This window comes from Rhinopithecus roxellana, chromosome 4 (genome assembly GCF_007565055.1).
Source record: "Rhinopithecus roxellana isolate Shanxi Qingling chromosome 4, ASM756505v1, whole genome shotgun sequence".
Classification (NCBI taxonomy): domain Eukaryota; kingdom Metazoa; phylum Chordata; class Mammalia; order Primates; family Cercopithecidae; genus Rhinopithecus; species Rhinopithecus roxellana.
In genome coordinates this window covers 157,030,932-157,049,824 of record NC_044552.1, presented here as the reverse complement: position 1 = coordinate 157,049,824, position 18,893 = coordinate 157,030,932, and the positions used below count along the sequence as shown (strand labels likewise).

Here is an 18,893-nt window from a genome sequence, read left to right as displayed (position 1 = left end):
AGTTCCTTCTGTAATCGTTTTCTAAAACTGCCTTGGCTTTCCCCGGCCTTGTTTCAGTTTGTCACTACCTTTTTAGAGAATGTCAGAACCGACGCTTACTATAGGTGTTCTGACAGTAGCAAGAGCACTGCATTCTGTGCCATGGATTTATACTAATCTTAATGCAACAAAACAGACATCCCTGCCTTCATGGACTATATAGTCTGTAATCAGGGAGACAGACCTTGAATAGGTAGTTAAATGTGAGACATGCCCCCACTCCAGCCCCACCCCCAGCCCTTTTCTCTCATCCTGGTGAGAGGTGATGGGGGATTGGCCTAGAGAGGGAAGTTCAGGGAAAGGCTCTGAGGAATGCAGTCATAAGGAAGGAGAAAAACAGTGAAGCCTGGGGAGAGGGGCAGGGAGAGCATGGCATCATGGTAAAGCTGGAAGAGGCAGGGGGCAGGGGGACGCACTGGTGCAAAGGGCTAGAATGACCCAGACCAGGCAAGGGAGGTAGCAGGGGTCCACTGCAGGGCTGTCCCACTTTTCCCTAAAGATACTGGGTGAGGCAGTGTAGAGATGTGCGTTTTTCCAAGTTAAAGTTTCAGTCAATTTTATTTCATACAATCCAGTAAGCTGTGCTGTCTAGTGGTATCCACACATACTTTATTAGTTTTATCTTTGTTCAACCCACCAACAAAAATTTGGAAAGATTGCTACACACGACAGAGCGACAGTACCCTAGGTTGACATGACAGCCCATATTATCAGTTCTCTGTTTCACATTGAAAAGTTACCATTCATTCAATCCAAACATCCACCGAATCCACACATTCTCTCAAAGACCAGCATGGTTCTGTCTAATACCTTGCTATAATTCCAAGTCATTCGTTCTCATAACTTATTTGAAAAGGCACATTTGGTCAGTCTGATGTCATTCTTAGGGCATCTTTGCTCTCTCCTAGCCATTGCTACCTGCTTTTATGTACCTAAAAGTCATCCATTTAATGATCTGTTCCTGAATGTGGCTGCAAAGCAGTCTGTAAAACCCACTCACCTTCCCTCCTTAAATTGCCTCCCTCCAGGTCTGTTTCCTCAAAGATCATCCCTTAGTGGTTCACAATAATCATGAACCCTGGGGACAACTGATACGGGCTGAGAGGTAAGAATTCATTGTTTACTTAGAGCAACTCGTTCCCTGAGCTGAACCGTGTGTCTTCCACCCTTGCCCATGGTTCGATATCTTTCCTTGACAGAACAAGCAAAAGAGCGGCTGCTCCGTCTCCTGTGAACATCTGTTGACTGTGGGCAGCCTGGGCCAGGCTTGCTGTTATTTGCCTCAGATGCGAGTAAGGAAGCTCCAGTTGTAGCCTTGGCTCAGCCCAGGCCATGCCCTTGTTACCCGGAAGCTGGCTCTGCAGCGTTGTGACTTAGACACTTTACAAGTCTGAGCCATCCTGTACTAGTTCATCAACTTTCCTTCCTCGTCATCTGCAAAGATCCAGAGAGAATGGCATTCCGAAATTCCATGGATGACTTTTCTGAATTTCCTAGAATGTTTGGCAAAGATCTGGCTAAAACTAGTACTATGGAATAGAAAAGGAAAAGTGACATTTGTATCATTTATTTTGGAAATGCAAAGGAATTATTATGCAGCAATCTTAACTTTGTGGACGTACCACTCACCTCCCTTAAAATTCAACAGAACCAGAGGTGCCAGAAATGTCAAAAATAACTAGTCATTCCAACGTGTAAAACAAGACTGCCTTGTTTAAAAAACAAAAAATTAAAGGTAAAAATTGTATGACTCTTACCCAGTGAAAAGCTTTACTAACACAGCCCTGGGTGCTATTTCCAGATACTGAAAAGATCTAAGTAGGTGCCTAAGAACTGCTTTTTAACCCATTCACAACCTTCATATTAAACTAGGATGCGGCTGCAGGAGCTGAGGAAGCGCTGGGTGGGAACCTGGATGTCCTTTCCCAGAGAACAGCTATTTCACTGGTAACTCTGAAACTTCAAAGTATTGACTGTGCAAAGTACTCAAGTTTCTTTTGGCCTAATTATTCTTAAGAAAGGTGGTTCCTTTTTAGAAAAGGGAAGCAGAAGCTAATTGACATTCCATTACTCAGGACTCTAGTAAGTGCCCCCTTCGTGCAGTCACTATTCACTGAGGTCCCTGCTGGGGGGCAGGGCAGAGCCATGAGCTCAGGAGCCCATCCCTGTGCTCAGAGATGGGACTCCAATGAGGAGACACACTATGTAGGTGCAATTTCTGATTTCTTAGTTTTTGACCAAAATAGCAGTAATTTCAAACAGTTGAATGCCGTGATCGCTACTGTGCCAGTTGGTGACGAATGCTGTGAATGGTATTGAATGTCCTGGACCAAGAGGAACGGCAACATGTCCTTAGTCCTCAGCCTAAGAAGTCCATCAAGTCCTTCTCTCAAGTTGTACGTCTGTTGTTTTCAAAAGCCATTGTGACAGGTCTAAACCCTGGAGTATGTGGTTGATGTTTAAATGTACTTGACATTCTGGAAACACTCAACCTAAGCCCTGGATGCAGGAGGCGGGGACACCGAGGATGTGAATTACAGTGCCTGGATGTGCTAATGCCTAGAGAGGCGTCAGGCCCCGTGCTGGCTTAGGGGATTCTGTGATGACTGCGCCCTGGGCCTTCCTTACGGGCTCCGGGTTTGGAGTGCAGAGGGATTGGCGTTTGTAAAGATTGCTTGCTTACCCTTTGTCTAGCATGCACGTTCAGGATGTAACCTCAGCTTCATTCATACTGGCCAAAAAAAAAATAATTCTCAACATTGTTTTCAATTAAATTCCTGAAGATATTTGTAGGGAAACACCCTTCTGAGATGCAACCAATTTCTTGTCCACACAGCTACCATATCCTTATATAGATGGGGAAAAATCCAGACAAGCGGGAATTTCAGCACCCGGCTTGAAGCCCCTTAATGGTCCCTTGGCAGAGGCAAAGAATGAGCCCAGAGCCTGAAATTCAAGATGCTGGTCTCTTCTGAACACACTGTGGAGCAACGCAGTGCACCTGCAGATGCAGCACTCAGCAGCCTGGAATGCCAGCTCACGTGCCCTCACCTAGAAACGCCTTCTCGACTGAACGGCTGCTCGCTCTCAGCAGCACCTGTCAGCATAGCTCAGTTGCTTCTGCCCCCTGCGCCGAGGTATGACTAGGACCAGAAGAGTCAGAAAGCATGGTGGAGTCAGAAAGCATGGCAGAGCTAGCACACTGTGAGCATGTTGTGCGTGGGCTTGCTTACTATTTCCTTCTCTGTAAACATCACTTAGGAGCTACGTCAATTAAGGCATCATAAGACACAGGTGTGATGGAGGCATTATGAGGAGACTACTCCACAGGACCTTGGAGAGTTGCATTTTGCAGGGGCTTTCCTTGAAGCTCAGGGGGAAGGAAGCAGTGGCCTCCTGGTCAGCTACAGACACAGGCAGGTTAGGGCCTGTCTTGCTTTCATGTTCTTTTAAACACAAATGGCAGGTCACAAATATTCTTCTAAATATTCCTCCGTACCGCCTAGGGCCCCTCAAGAGACATGCAAACCAAAGTATTTGTTTTTATTTTCACTTTAACCTAGTAAGTATGTGAAAAGTCTGGACCATTGCTTTAGAGAAGGCTGGATTAAATCTCTTGTTCTGAGCAGGAGTAGGGACCCTAGAGAACCTTCACTGGATACCTTTCGTCACACTTTGGTCAATAGTTACGAATAAGTTGTAAAGCCTATGCGAAGCCCATTCTGTTTTGCTTGGGGACCAGCCAGCCCACTCCTCCACTCCAGTGGGGTCTTCTTTTTGTCTTTCACATCAACTATTACAAGTTTTGGCTGGACAATTAATGGCATTTACATCACTGTCCCACATATGGATATATTAGAAAAACCCTAATGTTTTAACTTTTTTTTAATCATCAGCTACTTTTACAAGGCTTTGCGTGCATTTGTTTAGGGAATACAGCAGTCAAGAGATACTCCAGTACTATTGTGTGATCATGTGAAAAAAGTTGGTTTTCTCTCTGTCAAAGTCAACAGGGTGGTAGACTAACTCACAGAGTGCCTTACTTCTTCCTCCCGATTAATCATGTTCACTTTACAGTGGCAGAATCAGTCCAGTCCCCCAGGCCTCAAGCTGCATCTTCCGAATGGTTGGTGTCTTTTAATCGAGTCCCCGTGGGCTGCGTTTCCTGGAAGAAGTCCATTAAATTCCCTGCCTCTGTAAGCTGCAGGAGTTGCCTAGGATATGGCCCGTCATGTCTGGGGATGACCCTGCATCGCTCTCCAGATTTCACTCAAGGTTCGTATTTTTCTCTGCCACCTTGAATTACAGAACAGAACAGGCGCTCAGTAGTGTGGTAAGCTTTAAGCCAAAATGAGATGGAAAGGTGGAAAAGACAGGAAGCGTAGCTCTTAGTCCATGGAGCTCTACTTAGGGGACAAAAAGATGGCTTAAGCTCCATGGGTTTTCACCTCGTAGAAAAACTAACACCCTGGGGACCAAAGCAGTTCTTTGGTGAGGAGATGGTGACCTCCGTGTGACCTGAACATGGGGGAAGATACCAGAGGAGGAGTGATGAGCTTCTGTCCAGGAGTACCCGTGGTTGTCTATGTCATTAAGGGTGCAGGGTGGAAGGAAACCAGGTTCCCAGGCCGCATAACAACATTGTTCTTCGTGGACAGGTCAGATGACTGATGAGAAAGAGGTCCAGATCTCTCCCCAGCATGCCACATTCTCTTTCGGCTCTAAGGCAATTCAAAACTTAGCGTTCACTTAGTTATTTCCTAAGAGAATTCTGCCTGCATTCCTCCAGCCTGGCACCCAAGGCCCTAGCAGGCAGCCTGTTTGCTTGCTTGTGCTTTGTGTGATACCAGAGCCAACTCAGAAGAAAATTGAATGTCTGTGGGCCCTTGGATCTACGTTTTCAGAACTTAGATTACCTCTGTGTTGAATGGAAGAATGACAATGAGAAAAATAACACATTTTTGGTACGGCAGGCAAATTTCTGAGCATTTTTGAGAAGTAGCAACACAGAGGCAGCTTTCTTGTCTTTTGTCCTTGGCTTAGTGCTTTAGGATTCTTAAAGTGCCTCTTTTACCCTTGACACACCCCAAGAGGTAGATATCATCACCCCCATTTTACAGATGGGGAAATTAAGTCAGCAAGGAAAAGTGTCACCCAAATCCTACAGCCAGTGAGCTGCAGAGTTCAGGTGAACAGCGTAACTCAGCATCATGGACCCCTCCAAGAGATGGGCCCGATAATCCAGGCACAGGCCCACAAGGGCGTGTTCACACACACACAATGCTATACACCATGCACACCTCCACTTCTCCAAGGGCCCCTCTTGCCTAAGGTCATGTCCTGGGCTTTTGCCCACAGATCTCTGCCCACACAGATGTCTGCACACGGTGCTTCATGTCCCTGTGCGGGATGGGCAGATGTGCTGGGTGCTCCTATCAACCCTGCCTGCAGGGCCACCAGCTAGTTAACTCAGGCCCTGGGCTCTGCAGTAAGTTCTTCGCACAAGTCAGCCAGGATTTGTTTTCTTTTTCACTTTTGCAGATTCAAATTCATTTGTATCAACAATGCATTATTGTCCTGTAAGCAGAGGGAACGTCTCTAGAGCTGTCTCGTAACTCCTTGGCTTATCTAGTTTGGTTGTGCTTGGTAAACACTTAATGACTAAATGAGCAAATAGCCAAAAACATGACTGCGTAGACTAGGCCTTATAATGTTTTGTCAGTTTTTGTATGGAGCAGTTCATTCCTTCTCATGTTACCATGGCAACACAGGCAGTTTTTCTCAGCAACTTGAAGCTGCACACCAGGAGAAAGACGTATCCTGCCTAACTCATGCTCCAAATACCCATCGGTCCAAGTGCCTTTGGTGTTTTGGCCTAAGATGACTTAATAGCTAGTATTTAATTGTTCTGCAAAAATAGCACTGCTTTTAGTTTCTTCTTCTTTTGCATTTTTGGGACCCGTTGGCTGACAGCAGTCTGCAAAGGCCACTGGAGATGCCAGCGGGCAGAACTCTTCCATGGAGTAAAATGGGAGCAGACAGGAGCCCAGAAGAAAGGCAGAAGCCTGGGGGATTTTTGTACGTGGGATGTCGGCTCCGATTTGACTGTGATCAGAGCAGGACCTGGCTCCTTGAGGGCTGCAGACAAGCTCTACATGCTGGGAAGGGGCGAGGCATTTTATAAAGTGAACCTGCCTTTTATTAGGGGTGACTTTGGCTGTCACTGCTGAGAGGAACAGTCGATGCAAACTCATCTCACAAATCGCTACAGAGTGCCCAGGCTGTATGTTCATGACGTTTATGTTCAATTTCAAGATCAGTTTCTTCAGGGAGTTGGGCACATCTTCAAGACTTAGGCTGGGAGACTGCACTGCAGAGACCTAGCGAACCTCTCCCTTGCTGTGTGCCAGGGACACGGTTGGTCTCCACGCACGTGCTTGCCATCTCTGCCCTCACAAATGCTCATGGGCACCTGGACCTGTGTCTCCTGCAAGGAGCTGTGCTAGCCGCCCGCCCCTCTCAACTGCCCACACCTCCGCGGCTGCTGCCTCCTGTGGGCAGGATCTGAAACACCAAAGCCATGGGCAAGGGTAGGATGGAGGGGCAGCGGTCTATGTAAACATACACCACAGATGACCCAGACAAGCACTTTAATTTTTTTTTTTTTTTTTGGAGGCATAATTTAGTCATCTCACCTAAAGCACTTTTCACTTTATCTCTGGCAACCAAGGGTTACAGAAAACTCAGCACCAAAGGATGAAAGGGGAACTTGTCCCCTTCGGTCCCCAGCCCTGCCCTCCCCTGCAGCCTAAAATACCCTTTCCATGATCACAGAACAAAGTTCACACTCACCACACAGCCATTCTCACACACACTCGCACAAAAAGAAAACCAAAGCCCACTAAAGCACATGGGGGAAAAAAGATTACAAAACATCTTCCTCCCCATCCGGCCTTCAGACCAGACTCCCTGGCTGGAGAGGCCGTGACTTCCGCCGTGCCCAGCAGGGCTCACCCAGCCTTTGTCACCATGTCCCACTGAGGAGGATACGCAGAGGCCACCAGTTCCCCAAAGTTCCCTTCGGATGGTGACACCTCCCTGAGTCAGTCATTCTGTTTCTGCTTGCTGTCAGAGTTGCCGTAGGCAGAGCCCTTGTCAATTTCCGTCACACCAATCATCCATCGAACTCCCATGGAGGCTGCAGAGACAAGGAGAACAGATTTAGGAGTAGCCCGAACAGACTACAGGCCCATTTGCCCACAGAGCATGTGAGAAGGCCCGTGGCCACAAATCACAAGCACCAGCTGGGAGCTGGCGGGTTTGAGGTGACATCATCCTCCCAGCTTTACAGTCATCCTTGAGTGTGGACGTCTGTGTGACGTGAAGAAAAAGCAAGGCTGCTCTGGTGGGGGTTTTCCTCCTGGACCCTGAAGGTGAACGATCTGGCAAGCCATGCACAGCTGTCCACGGGGACTCGGAGAAATCCCGGGCTTCCTCTGCTGGCTCCCAGGTAAAGAGGAGTCTCTTGTGAATGAGGGGCAGGAACTTAACAGGGCATGTTCGGCGAAGTTTTATAAAGAACAGACCAGGAGCCTGGAAGATGCAAGAGCTCGAGTACCAAGTGCCCAACGAGTTTCAGCACTGCTTTTGGTACAAGTGTTACAGCAGTGAGAAAACCCCCGCCCTTCCCTCTGATGGCAGGATTTGCCAGCACCAGAGAATGGGCAGGACCCTCGTGGGAGCCCAGTTTCATATAGGAAGCTGGAAAGCAAGGCCCAATGCTCAGAAGTTGCAATTTCAACTACTTCCTCTGGAGAGGGCAGATTTGGTGAGGTCCTTGGGTGCAGGGCCCAAGACTTAATCATTTGATGTGCTCAGCACTGGGCATGGGGCTTGGAAAACAGTCCGTTTATAGTAAATGTTTAAGAATGGATAGACAAATAAGTGAATGAAATCCCCCAAATCATGATGCACAGGGTTACCTAGCATTAGCATCGTGGTCGATTAACTGGGACATGGATGGAAGAGCCTGGGATGGGCGAATCCAGCCCAGCCAGCATGAGGCACGCATCTCCCATGGGTCATTTACAAATGGGAGGACTCCTGCATGGAGTGTGACAGTAGCAGTGAGTGTGGAATTCTTGTAGAGCAGAAAAAAATCAGTAAAACGTGGACCCTGTGGCCTTCGAAGAGGACTAAGACACAAACACAAAGTCCTTCAGGGCAGAATGCAGTCAGGCGCAGGCTCAGGGTGATGGGGCGGGGCAGTCAGCTCCTCAGATGCTCCTGGAGACGTCCTGTGTCCACACTGCACCCTGGGCAGTGCTCAGGCTTCTTTTTTTGGTGCTCGCTACACACCTGGGTGGCCCTGTCTGCAGCCTTCATCCTGAAGGGGCCTTCTCCAAGAGGACACGGGTCTGTGTGTGCCTTGCCGTTGCCTGCTATTGAAGCAGAAGGGCTGAGCTTGCCCCCGCCCTACCAGGGACCCCTGGCCAGCCTGAGCAGCATGGTGGGGGATGGGGCTGCCCCCATGCCTGCCTTAAGGAGATGAGGTGCTTTCTTCTCCATCCTTTTACTTCTTTTCCTTACAAGGTGTGGGTGTTAATATTTTAATTTTTAACATTAAAATGCATCTTAATTTTTCAAAAGCCTAGTAGGGTCTGTTTGAGGCACAGGAGCCAGCTTGTTTACTGCAACCACATGCTCTAGAATTGGTTGGGTCAGTCGGAATGAATGAGATAAGTTTATGTGCTGTGACCTGTTTTGGTGGTTATGGTTGGGTCGGTCGGAATGAATGAGATAGGTTTATGTGCTGTGACCTGTTTTGGTGGTTATGGTTGGGTCGGTCGGAATGAAAGAGATAGGCTTATGTGCTGTGACCTGTTTTGGTGGTTATGGTTGGGTCGGTCAGAATGAAAGAGATAGGTTTATGTGCTGTGACCTGTTTTGGTGGTTATGGTTGGGTCGGTCGGAATGAATGAGATAGGTTTATGTGCTGTGACCTGTTTTGGTGGTTATGGTTGGGTCGGTCGGAATGAAAGAGATAGGCTTATGTGCTGTGACCTGTTTTGGTGGTTATGGTTGGGTCGGTCGGAATGAAAGAGATAGGCTTATGTGCTGTGACCTGTTTTGGTGGTTATGGTTGGGTCGGTCGGAATGAAAGAGATAGGCTTATGTGCTGTGACCTGTTTTGGTGGTTATGGTTGGGTCGGTCGGAATGAAAGAGATAGGTTTATGTGCTGTGACCTGTTTTGGTGGTTATGGCTGGGTCGGTCGGAATGAAAGAGATAGGTTTATGTGCTGTGACCTGTTTTGGTGGTTATGGTTCATTAGGTGAAAAGGCGCGTTGAAGAAACTCCACTGACAGGAATTTACATATGCTTGAGACTGGAAAAAGCATGTGCACCAAATTGTCATTAACGATTATCTGGGAAGCAGGCTCAATGGGAATTTTGTCCTGACACACTTTCAATTTTCTGCGCTTGCATATTGCTTGGGCCTTTTATACTGAGCATACCGCAGCTTTGTGTTTCACAGAAAATAACTGAGACCTGTCCATCTGAAAGAAGCACGCGATCTCTGTGTGCTTGGACAATGTGCCATCTCTCCCAGGCTCTCCAAAGCCTCAGAGAGGATGCCAGGCTTGGGGAGATGGGGCCTTTCACAGGGAAACCCCAAAGTCTTCCTTGGCTCCAGGAAGCATGGGCCTGCTGTTCACAGGGCAGGAAGCAGGCACGACAGGCTGCCCCACCACAGAGGCAAGGAGCAGGGTGCACAGAGGCTTGGTGCCAAGAAGCAGCAGTAGCCCGAGAATCCTGGTCACCTGGGGCCAGCGCAGATCTGTGAAAAGCTCTGTCAGCAAGCGTCTCCACTCAGTGTCATCCACCTGCAGCAAAGGAGAAGCCACAGGCGCCCCCAGGGCTTCGAAGGCAGGGAGCTGCCTATACGTCCCCACTGGCCTCCAGCACAGGGCTTTCTTCAGAAACAGGAAATGATGCCAGCGAGCAGAGCTGTCTGCAGGGGACGGGGAGGGAGCACTCACAGCTGTCGCGGAGTGGAAGTGGCAGCTGCATCACCACCCAAGAGGGAACGTGTGGAATCCAGCCCCTGGTGGGAGGCTGGACCATCCAGGCTGTGGAGTGGGTCCTGGGCCTGGTATTCAAGGGCCTCGTACTCATCCTGAAGTCTAATTTTTCCCTGTGATTTGCAAGCTGAGCCTGCTCCTCATCCATGGCACACCTGCCTACACAGATGGCCTTGGTCCCAGCCCTGATGCCACCTCTCCCAGGGTGGTGCTGTTAGCACCCACCAGCCCCTTGCCCTCCACTCACCCACGAAGAAGACAAGGATGAAGCTGGCCAGCGTCAGGGAAGACCCGCTCCTGATCATGCTGACCAAGAACTGGAAGAAAGGGTAGAGCACCAGCGAGGCCCAAAACAGCCAGTTCACGAGGGTCCAGGGCCGCCGGGGGGGCACCATGGGCGTCTCTGGGAAGGTGCCTGTCCTGTAGTACTCCTCCTGAAAGGCATCCTGGGGGACAGGAAAGAGGACTGGGCTCAGTGGCAGGTCCCTCCCGAGGCCCCGCTTCCAAGGGAATCGCAGAGATACACGGGTGCCACGGGGGCTCGGACAGAACTGGGGTCTGTGGCTCCTTCCAGAAAGCACTTTGTAGGCAGCTGCTGTCTTCTCAATGCTGCATCTGGCCGCCCCTCCCACAGGGGCACTGGGAGTGGCAGGGCCGCTGCAGCTGTCCCTGACTGCAGGGCATGGAGCATGAGGCCTGGCCTCAGGCCAGCCTGGGCTGGGGCTGGGATCCACCCTCTGTGGGTAGGCGCCTTCATCCCTGAGCCAGGCCTGTCTGTCTGATGGGGCAGCAGTGCCTTCCACGACAGGTCGGCTGCTGCCCGAAGCTGCCCACAGGGGACACTCCGTGGAGACCTGGCTCGCAGTCAGGAGGAGCTCGCCACACAGCCCGGTCCGGCACATGCCCATGCCCTGCCTTCCTGGCCTCCACAGCCCGTTCACCTCGGCTCCTGCGGGACAGCCCACCCACACCTACCACCCTGTTGGCCACTGGAGGGCTCTGAGGGCCGTGATTCAAGGCATCATGAATGACGAAAGCTTGAGGGCTGCTGGGTATGGCTCTTGGAGGTGACAGCAAACTCAGGACTGGGTGTCCAGGGTGACTCTTCTAAGTGACTGTCAGACCGTGGAAAAGGTAAACAGGCTCATGTCCTCCCACTAAGCAGATTCTTAGTGGGAACCACGCACTCATCCACGTCCACCCCCAGGGTGTGTGTGTCACGAACAGCTTGCAGAGCAGCTACTCCAGAGCCCTCATGGCGCTCCTTGCGGTCCCTGGGTGAGAACAGGGGACTCACGGCCCCACGTAAATGCACTGCAAAAGAACACGGTGGCCCTTCCCTGGGTGTCTCATGTCACAGAGCTCCCGCTCAGGGACTGGGGCTCAGCCACAAGGAGCTGCTGGATATAAGGGAGGGACCCAGGAACCCAACAGTCAACAGGAGTGCTCAAGCAGCTGGGAGCTGGGCTGAGCCAGGACCTGGGGGGAACAAGGGGCTGTGGCACCAGGATTCCCACTGGCCCATCTAAGGGCAGGTCCTGGCCGTGAGGCGGGGGCCAGGGCAGGAGCCACCTCCAGGCAGCAGAGCTGAGCCAGGCAGCCACAGGGAGTTGCCCGGGTTGTATTGTGGGCGGCTGCCTCAGCTATTGTAAAAGCTGCACATGGCTGATAGCATGCACGCCACACAAAAACAGGTGTGGGTCATGGTGAGGCCCAGTTTGTGTCCCATAAACTAGCCTAGTAACGTCCCAGTTCTCTAAGGAGTCGAATTTTCTGAAAAATGAGCTTCCATATAATTGAAACTTACACTACCTTAAATGCTGAATATTTTCCTTTAACAATTTGAGATAGAAAAGTCTAAAGTATCTCATACTTTTCTTCTTTTCCATTCAGGGTGTACTGAATCATAGGCTCTCTTGGCCTCTCAGAGTCACTTTTCATACTAGTCCACACACTAATTAGGCCATTTTGGAAGGAGAATCCCCAACTCCTTCCCTGGGCAGTTCAGGTGCCTCTGCTCTGCCCTTGGCCCCCTGCAGCCCATTAACAAGCCTGGTCTGAAGTGTCACTTGTTGCATGACTCTGCTCTTGGACATCGGCCAAGGGAAGCCGTGGGGGCTCTCAGGGGAAGTCACATCATCAAGCAGTTGAAGAACAATCGACGTGTGTGCCAAGCACTCCCACCCTCAAGCAGTGAGAGCGATCAGAGGGTGGAGGAGACAAGGAGGTGAGCACCATGACAGTCAGGAGCACGGGCAATGCCCAGAGAGGTGGCATCCGACTCTGCCAGGGTAGGAAGCAGCACTCGCCTGCCCACCAGAATGGGGTGATTTTCTTATCCCAGGTTGGGGCCACAGGGCACCTGATAACTAGACAAGGTGGGTGATATTTTGTGCCTTGTTTAAAAAAAAAAAAACAGCTTTCTTAAGGTGACATTTACATGCCATAGAACTCACCCATTTTTAAAAATTGGCAAATGTGGCTTTTGAAATTATTTTCCTTAACAGTCTTTTTAGTACTTTTTTTATAGTAATATCACAAAGGGGAACTCACCTTTTCTGTCTTGTTTCCAGAAAGACATTTGCTAGGCCAAGATTTTTTTATTTGCACCTCTTGCAAGAAGGAAAAAGCACTCCCTTTTCTAGGAGCTGCAGAACTCAGAACTTCCCATTCACTTTATGGTTTTATTTTTTGAGACAGAGTCTCACTCTGTCGCACAGGCTGGAGTGCAATGGCACAATCTCCTCTCACTGCAACCTCCACCTCCCAGGTTCAAGTGATTCTCCCGCCTCAGCCTCCTGAGCACCTGGTATTACAGGCACCTGCCATCATGCCCAGCTAATTTTTGTAGAGATGGGGTTTTACCATGTTGGCCAGGCTGGTCTTGAACTCCTGACCTCAGGTGATCCTCCCGTCTCAGCCTCCCAAAGTGTTGGGATTATAGGTGTGAGCCACCGCACCCAGCCCGATTCACTTTAAAGTTTTGTCTGTGGTTTAAAACACTAACTCTCACCCCCTCCCCTCACTTATGGCCCCTGACATTGCCGCAAGACCTCCCATAGACTGTCGCGGAGAGAACAGCACGGCCAGCTCTGGCCAGACTCCAGGCTCCGGCAGTAGAATGTCCATGGCCGATCTTGGTCATGGATCCATTTTGTAATAAAATTTGCCCCACAGGGAAAGGACTCATGTTTTTTGTTTCTGTGTGTTACCGTATGGCATACTATAAAGTTGGAACTAGGAAATGTAGTCACTGAACGAAGGAGAGTTGGTTTGTTTCCAGAAAGAAGCATCAGCCCACAAGCTACGAGATCCTATTGAGAGGCGGCGGATCCCCGAACAAACACCCGCTGCAGCCCGCGACAAAGGCACTTGGGAGGAGGCGTGCGGAGGAGACTCCACACAGCACACCCGCTCAGCTTTCCCAGGCACTCAGCTCAGCAAAGAAATTGTGTCTTAGGGCAGAATTAAGGAGAAGAAAGGAGGGAGAAAAGGACAGGGGCAAGAACAGGAAAGAACAAAGAATAGAAGAGAAAGTTGGGGAACAGAAAGGAAGAAGTAGTTCCTCTTAGTCAGCAAGTCTGGGTGGAGAGAGGCTCTGTGAGGAGCACTCGCAAACCTTGACCTCAGCGTGCAGACATCACCCGAGTGCAGGGCCAGGACTTGCAAAGGACTTACCATGGGGGCGAAGCCTTGAGGCTCCCTGCTGCCCTTCTAAGGAGCAGTACCCTTATGGTTTAAATAAAAAAACAATTGGCCGGGGACGGTGGCTCAAGCCTGTAATCCCAGCACTTTGGGAGGCCGAGACGGGCGGATCACGAGGTCAGGAGATCGAGACCATCCTGGCTAACACGGTGAAACCCCGTCTCTACTAAAAAATACAAAAACTAGCCGGGCGAGGTGGCAGCGCCTGTAGTCCCAGCTACTCGGAGGCTGAGGCGGGAGAATGGCGGGAACCCGGGAGGCGGAGCTTGCAGTGAGCTGAGATCCGGCCACTGCACTCCAGCCTGGGTGACAGAGCCACACTCCGTCTCAAAAAAAATAAATAAATAAAAATAAAAAAAATTAAAAAATAAAAAAAACAATTGCCAGTCCTAAAAATGGTTCTTGCCCTTGAAGGTGAGGAGCAGGAGACCACAGTGTTTTCCACGGGCCACCATGCCTGCACCCCGAGCTCTGCACCCACCCAGAGCTGCTTCCGACCTTGGCCTCCACAAGACAGCTCTGAATGTAGCTTTTTTTTCACTTATTTCTCTTTAGAGATAGGGTCTTACTCTGTTGCCCAGGCTGGAGTGCAGTGGCGCAATCATAGCTCACAGTAACCTTGAACTTCTAGGCTCAAGTGATCCTCCCACTTCAGCTTCCCCAGTAGCTGGAACTACAGGTGTGGACCACTAGGCGCAGCTAACTTGTAAACTTTTTTTGTAGACAGGGGTTCTCATTACATTGCCCAGACTGGTCACAAACCTGGGCGACCTCTGGCCACAAGTGATCCTCCAGCCTCAGCCTCCCAAAGTGCTTACTCCCAAAGGGATTACTGGCAAGAGCCACTGTGCCCAGCCTCACCTATTTCTTAATGTGCACCATTAATGGCCAATTTATAGTCCCTTCTGCAAGTGTCAAATTACAACCTGAAGAAGTACTTTTAAGTTAGAAATGAAAAGTTAGAATCTGTTCGCCCCATACAATTAAGAAACCATGATGGCTATTGTGACCTCCCTGGAAAAAAGGGGTTCTGAGGTTGTAGGTTCAGCCTGAGAGCGAGTTCATTTGGGAACTGCTTTTTCCACAGAAGATCACACAAGGTCATGAATGGTTTCTCAAAGCCTTCAAACAATAGGAGTCCCAAATGCTGACAAGCAAGAAATATTGTGCATTTTTCATAAAGCTAAATCAGGTCAACTCAAAGGATGGCCCTGTTTTCAGAGATGATGCCTTTCCCATATTAAATAATTGTGTCACTGGTAGGTGGCGAGTTTCTCTTATGCTTGGAAGGACCAGAATGTTGGCACACCTCTATTGGCTGCCTGCCATCCCCTCCCATTTTGCAGAAACTTTACCTGTCCATGAAATTGAAAAGTCGGAGAACTACTGCCCTAAAATCCCAAGGTCAAAATCAACAGAATTGTCTTTTGACATACACCACACTTCTGACTGAAAGGGTGATCATTAAAATGAAATTCTACTTTGACAAGCTTGGTGGGGCACCCAGATTTGGGGCAAGTAAAGCTTTAGATCTAGGCTCCTAGCAAAATAGGCTGATACAGAAAGGAATTGTCCCTTGACGTCTATTCACCACTCTGCTTGGAGGAACCACGCACCACTTCCCCTTACTGCTCAGCGATCTTCTCGGAAAGGAAAAGGGCCAGCCTCCCAGGTTCGCTCACAGACACATACTGCTTAGAGAACTCGGCGTCGTCCCAGCCCTGCACGGATAGAGAAAGGGCCTGGGCTCCAGCACCTGGCTTTGATCGGTGAGCTGGAAAACTGGGTAAATCACTTCATCCTTCGGACCTTAACTTCCTCATCAGTAGTGTAAGAGCTTTGGAGTAGATGATCATTTTGAGAACCCTTCCAAGTTGAACACTATCATTTAAATGTAAACATAGTTTAGAGGAAAACACCGTAAGAAACTAACAAGGAGATGTGCCTCTTGGTTTACATGATGACCACAGTTCTGCCTGAACACAGGAGAGGAAGGGCCCATTGAGAAAAATCTCCTTTGCCTTGATGGATTTGAGGGCCCACATTTATTGTAGATTTGTTTGTGTGGCTCTTTACAAAAGAGGCTCATTTTCTAAACCTTTTCTTAGCATACTCTTCTTTCTGCTAAAAGTAACATTTTAGGCTGGGTGCGGTGGCTCACACCTGTAATCCCAGCACTTTGGGAGGCCAAGGCGGGCGGATTACAAGGTCAGGAGATCAAGACCATCCTGGTTAACACGGTGAAACCCCGTCTCTACTAAAAATACAAAAAATCAGCTGGGCATGGTGGTGGCGCCTGTAGTCCCAGCTACTCAGAAGGCTGAGGCAGGAGAATGGCGTGAACCCGGGAGGTGGAGCTTGCAGTGAGCCGAGATCGCACCACTGTACTCCAGCCTGGGTGACAAAGCGAGACTCTGTCTCAAAAAAAAAATATATTTGGCTACGTTCTTTATTTCCAAGAGAGGGTCAGCTCCGGACTCATGAATAACCGGCTCTGTGACGTCTCACCCACCGGAGAAAGGCCTGCTGCCACACAGCCGCACGGCGCACCCACAGCTGCAACACGAACGGACCCCCGGCACCCAGTGCACTGACCTTCTCCTGGTAGAGCTTGTGCAGCCAGGCCGAGCACCTGTCATCGTCTTCAGGGATGTCTTCCAGTGGGATCCTCCTGCAAAGGCAGAGAGCAGCTAGCAGGGAGGAGGTGACGCCCGCCCCGCAACATACACTTTCCAGTAACGGTGCTGCCATTTTTTGTTTGTATCTAGGTAGCCTAAATAATGTGGAAGTGAAGAGAGTAATGCAAGTGATAGAAAGAAGGGGCGTTCCACATCCACACTGGAGAAACACAGGCCAAAATGCAATTATGATCCATGAAGGAAAAACCCAGGGTCCAATTCAATGACATAGACAGATGCTGTTAGAACAGGGGACACTTGCCTCATTCCATCTTCCCTCCCAACTCACAAAAAGGCCCCCAAAACCTGATTATTTGCCTCTTGCAAAGAGGACAACACTGCCTCAGTTTCCACATGAGACAATCCAATATACACAGAAGTGATGCATCAGAGACAAGATCCTAGTAATTTCTTCTTAGTCAAGTAACCAACTTACTGGTAATGGCAGATTATCTCCCATCAAATGATTCCTGTGGCCTCTTGGTTAGCCTTGAGGCAGACTTTTTCTGCAAAAGTTTTGACAAGTCAGTGATGTGGATGGTGGTGAATTAAATTATTCCCAGATGCAAGTAGCCAGGGCATCTTCCCCAGGCTCCATGGCTCAGACAGGGGTCCAGAGTCACTGTACACCAGTGATAGCTCAGAGACTTGGGTGGCTGTAGGGACTGGTGCTGGCAAGGGCTTGCTACTCGATCATTTACAAAGAGCCTATACTGAACACGGGGAGGAGTCACTCTGCCATCTTTGCCGTTCCTACTTGTTCTCAGGTTGTTGGCTCTTGTGATTGCAAGGGACGTTCATTTATACTCAATTTTGTCCATGTCAAAGTCTGCATCTAGCTTGATTTCCCAGGTTATTTCACTCCCTTCTATTGCCTAAGAATATCTTAGTAAGAAGATTTTAGAGCTTATCTATCACACTAGAGTCTGTTAAGAGAATAAACGATGGGATTCCATCTTAAAACAGATTATAGTGAGCAACTTCCTTTTCAAGGCAGTATTGTATAGAGGTAAGTTTTTCACATAATTAGAACTTACCCCATAAGCTCCTCCGGAAATATCCTTTCACCTTTTCTGTTCCTGCGCACACTGTACTTCTGTGAATCCTCTACTTCTTTGCTCTTTGATCTACTCTGCTTTGGAAATGAGATCTCTCAAGTCTGCATAATATTTCTTTATTTGGATAGTGGGAATGTAGTGAGTTTTGCCCTTTTCAGCAACTTGACATTACCGCCCTTGATGTTTCAGTGCTTTGTACTGACGTATGTTCAGAAAAATGCCTCCATCATTTTTAATGGGCAGCTACGACAAAAAGATGTGTGTTGAACAGCATCAATGCTAACCTTCCTCTGGGGTCAAGTGTGTCATCTGGCTTCAGTGAGTGAACGTGCCAGTATCATTTTGGTGCTGATTCTCACACGTGCTTTGGAGAGCTGCAGCTACCTGAGAGGTGAAATAATCTTCTACATTGTCTTGGGGTTTTCCCAAATAACTGAGTCCAGCTGACCACTGAGTGGAGCTCCTGCCAGCTGTCAGCGAACACGGGGAATAAAACCTCACTTTACTCCTAGGAGAAGGTCTGAAGGTCTCCTTCAGGCAGGTAGGTGATTCTCCTGCCTTCATATGCCACAGAACTGAGTCACAGGGCAGACTCTCGCCTGCACCATCAGATAAGAAGTCAGTGATGATGTCAATGCTGTCCTATTTTGATGGGAAAGCCAGAGTCATTTTTAGATCAGAAGCTACTTAACTTTGGCCGCCAGTCCACCAAAACATCTCCCAGGAAAGCTGGGACATTTGGTGTGGCCTGGTGGGAATGTAGGGCCCTGGATTTTCATGGGGCTGTTTGTAATGTGGCTTCCATAAGGTCTTGAATCAGAAGGTTATATGCCCCTGGATTAGTTCTCCATTAGTGGGCATTTCAGATTCTCTTGATTAGCATTCAGAGAAGGTGACCCACAGCACAACAAACCAGTCCGGTCCCTGACCCCCGTCACTCTGGGTTTTAATACGTGAATTGCCATTGTGTTTAGTATCTGCTGCACCTTCCAATTCTGTTTCCCACCGAAACAGAGGTGTTCGGCTCATTCTATAGGCAGGGAAGGAGAACTAGTTTGACTAATATGTTCTAGAAGTATCTTCAATAAAATCACTAATAGCCTGGAACATAACACATAAGTAAGACACTACAAAAGACTTCTGCATTTGTGTCTAGACCGCCTTATATAAACACACATCTGTGTGTATTCCATATAGCAGACCCACCGCTCAAGAAAAGTGTCAATAACACATTCTCTTCACACCAACACCAAAATAATTATAAAATATGGCCTTCCATTTGTTCAACCTGAGCTCTCTGAAACGGAAGAGTTGATTACAGAGGATCCA

General features: G+C 49.0%; 1 protein-coding gene across 3 annotated transcripts in view; it reads right to left on the bottom strand.

The window, feature by feature from the left end:
• Positions 1 to 628: 628 nt before the first annotated feature.
• AGPAT4 (1-acylglycerol-3-phosphate O-acyltransferase 4) overlaps positions 629 to 18,893 on the bottom strand; it is a 145,190-nt gene continuing 126,925 nt past the window's right edge. For 2 of the 3 annotated variants that reach the window (XM_030928879.1, XM_030928880.1), the window contains exons 7-8: positions 16,424 to 16,499; positions 9,971 to 10,569 (exon numbers count right to left, since the gene is read on the bottom strand). In XM_030928879.1, the coding sequence (XP_030784739.1) occupies positions 10,264 to 10,569; positions 16,424 to 16,499 (382 nt within the window). In that variant the 3' untranslated portion in view covers positions 9,971 to 10,263. Of the gene's footprint in view, positions 7,238 to 9,970; positions 10,570 to 16,423; positions 16,500 to 18,893 lie in introns of those variants that run through there. The other variant, XM_010373153.2, reaches the window with a different exon arrangement.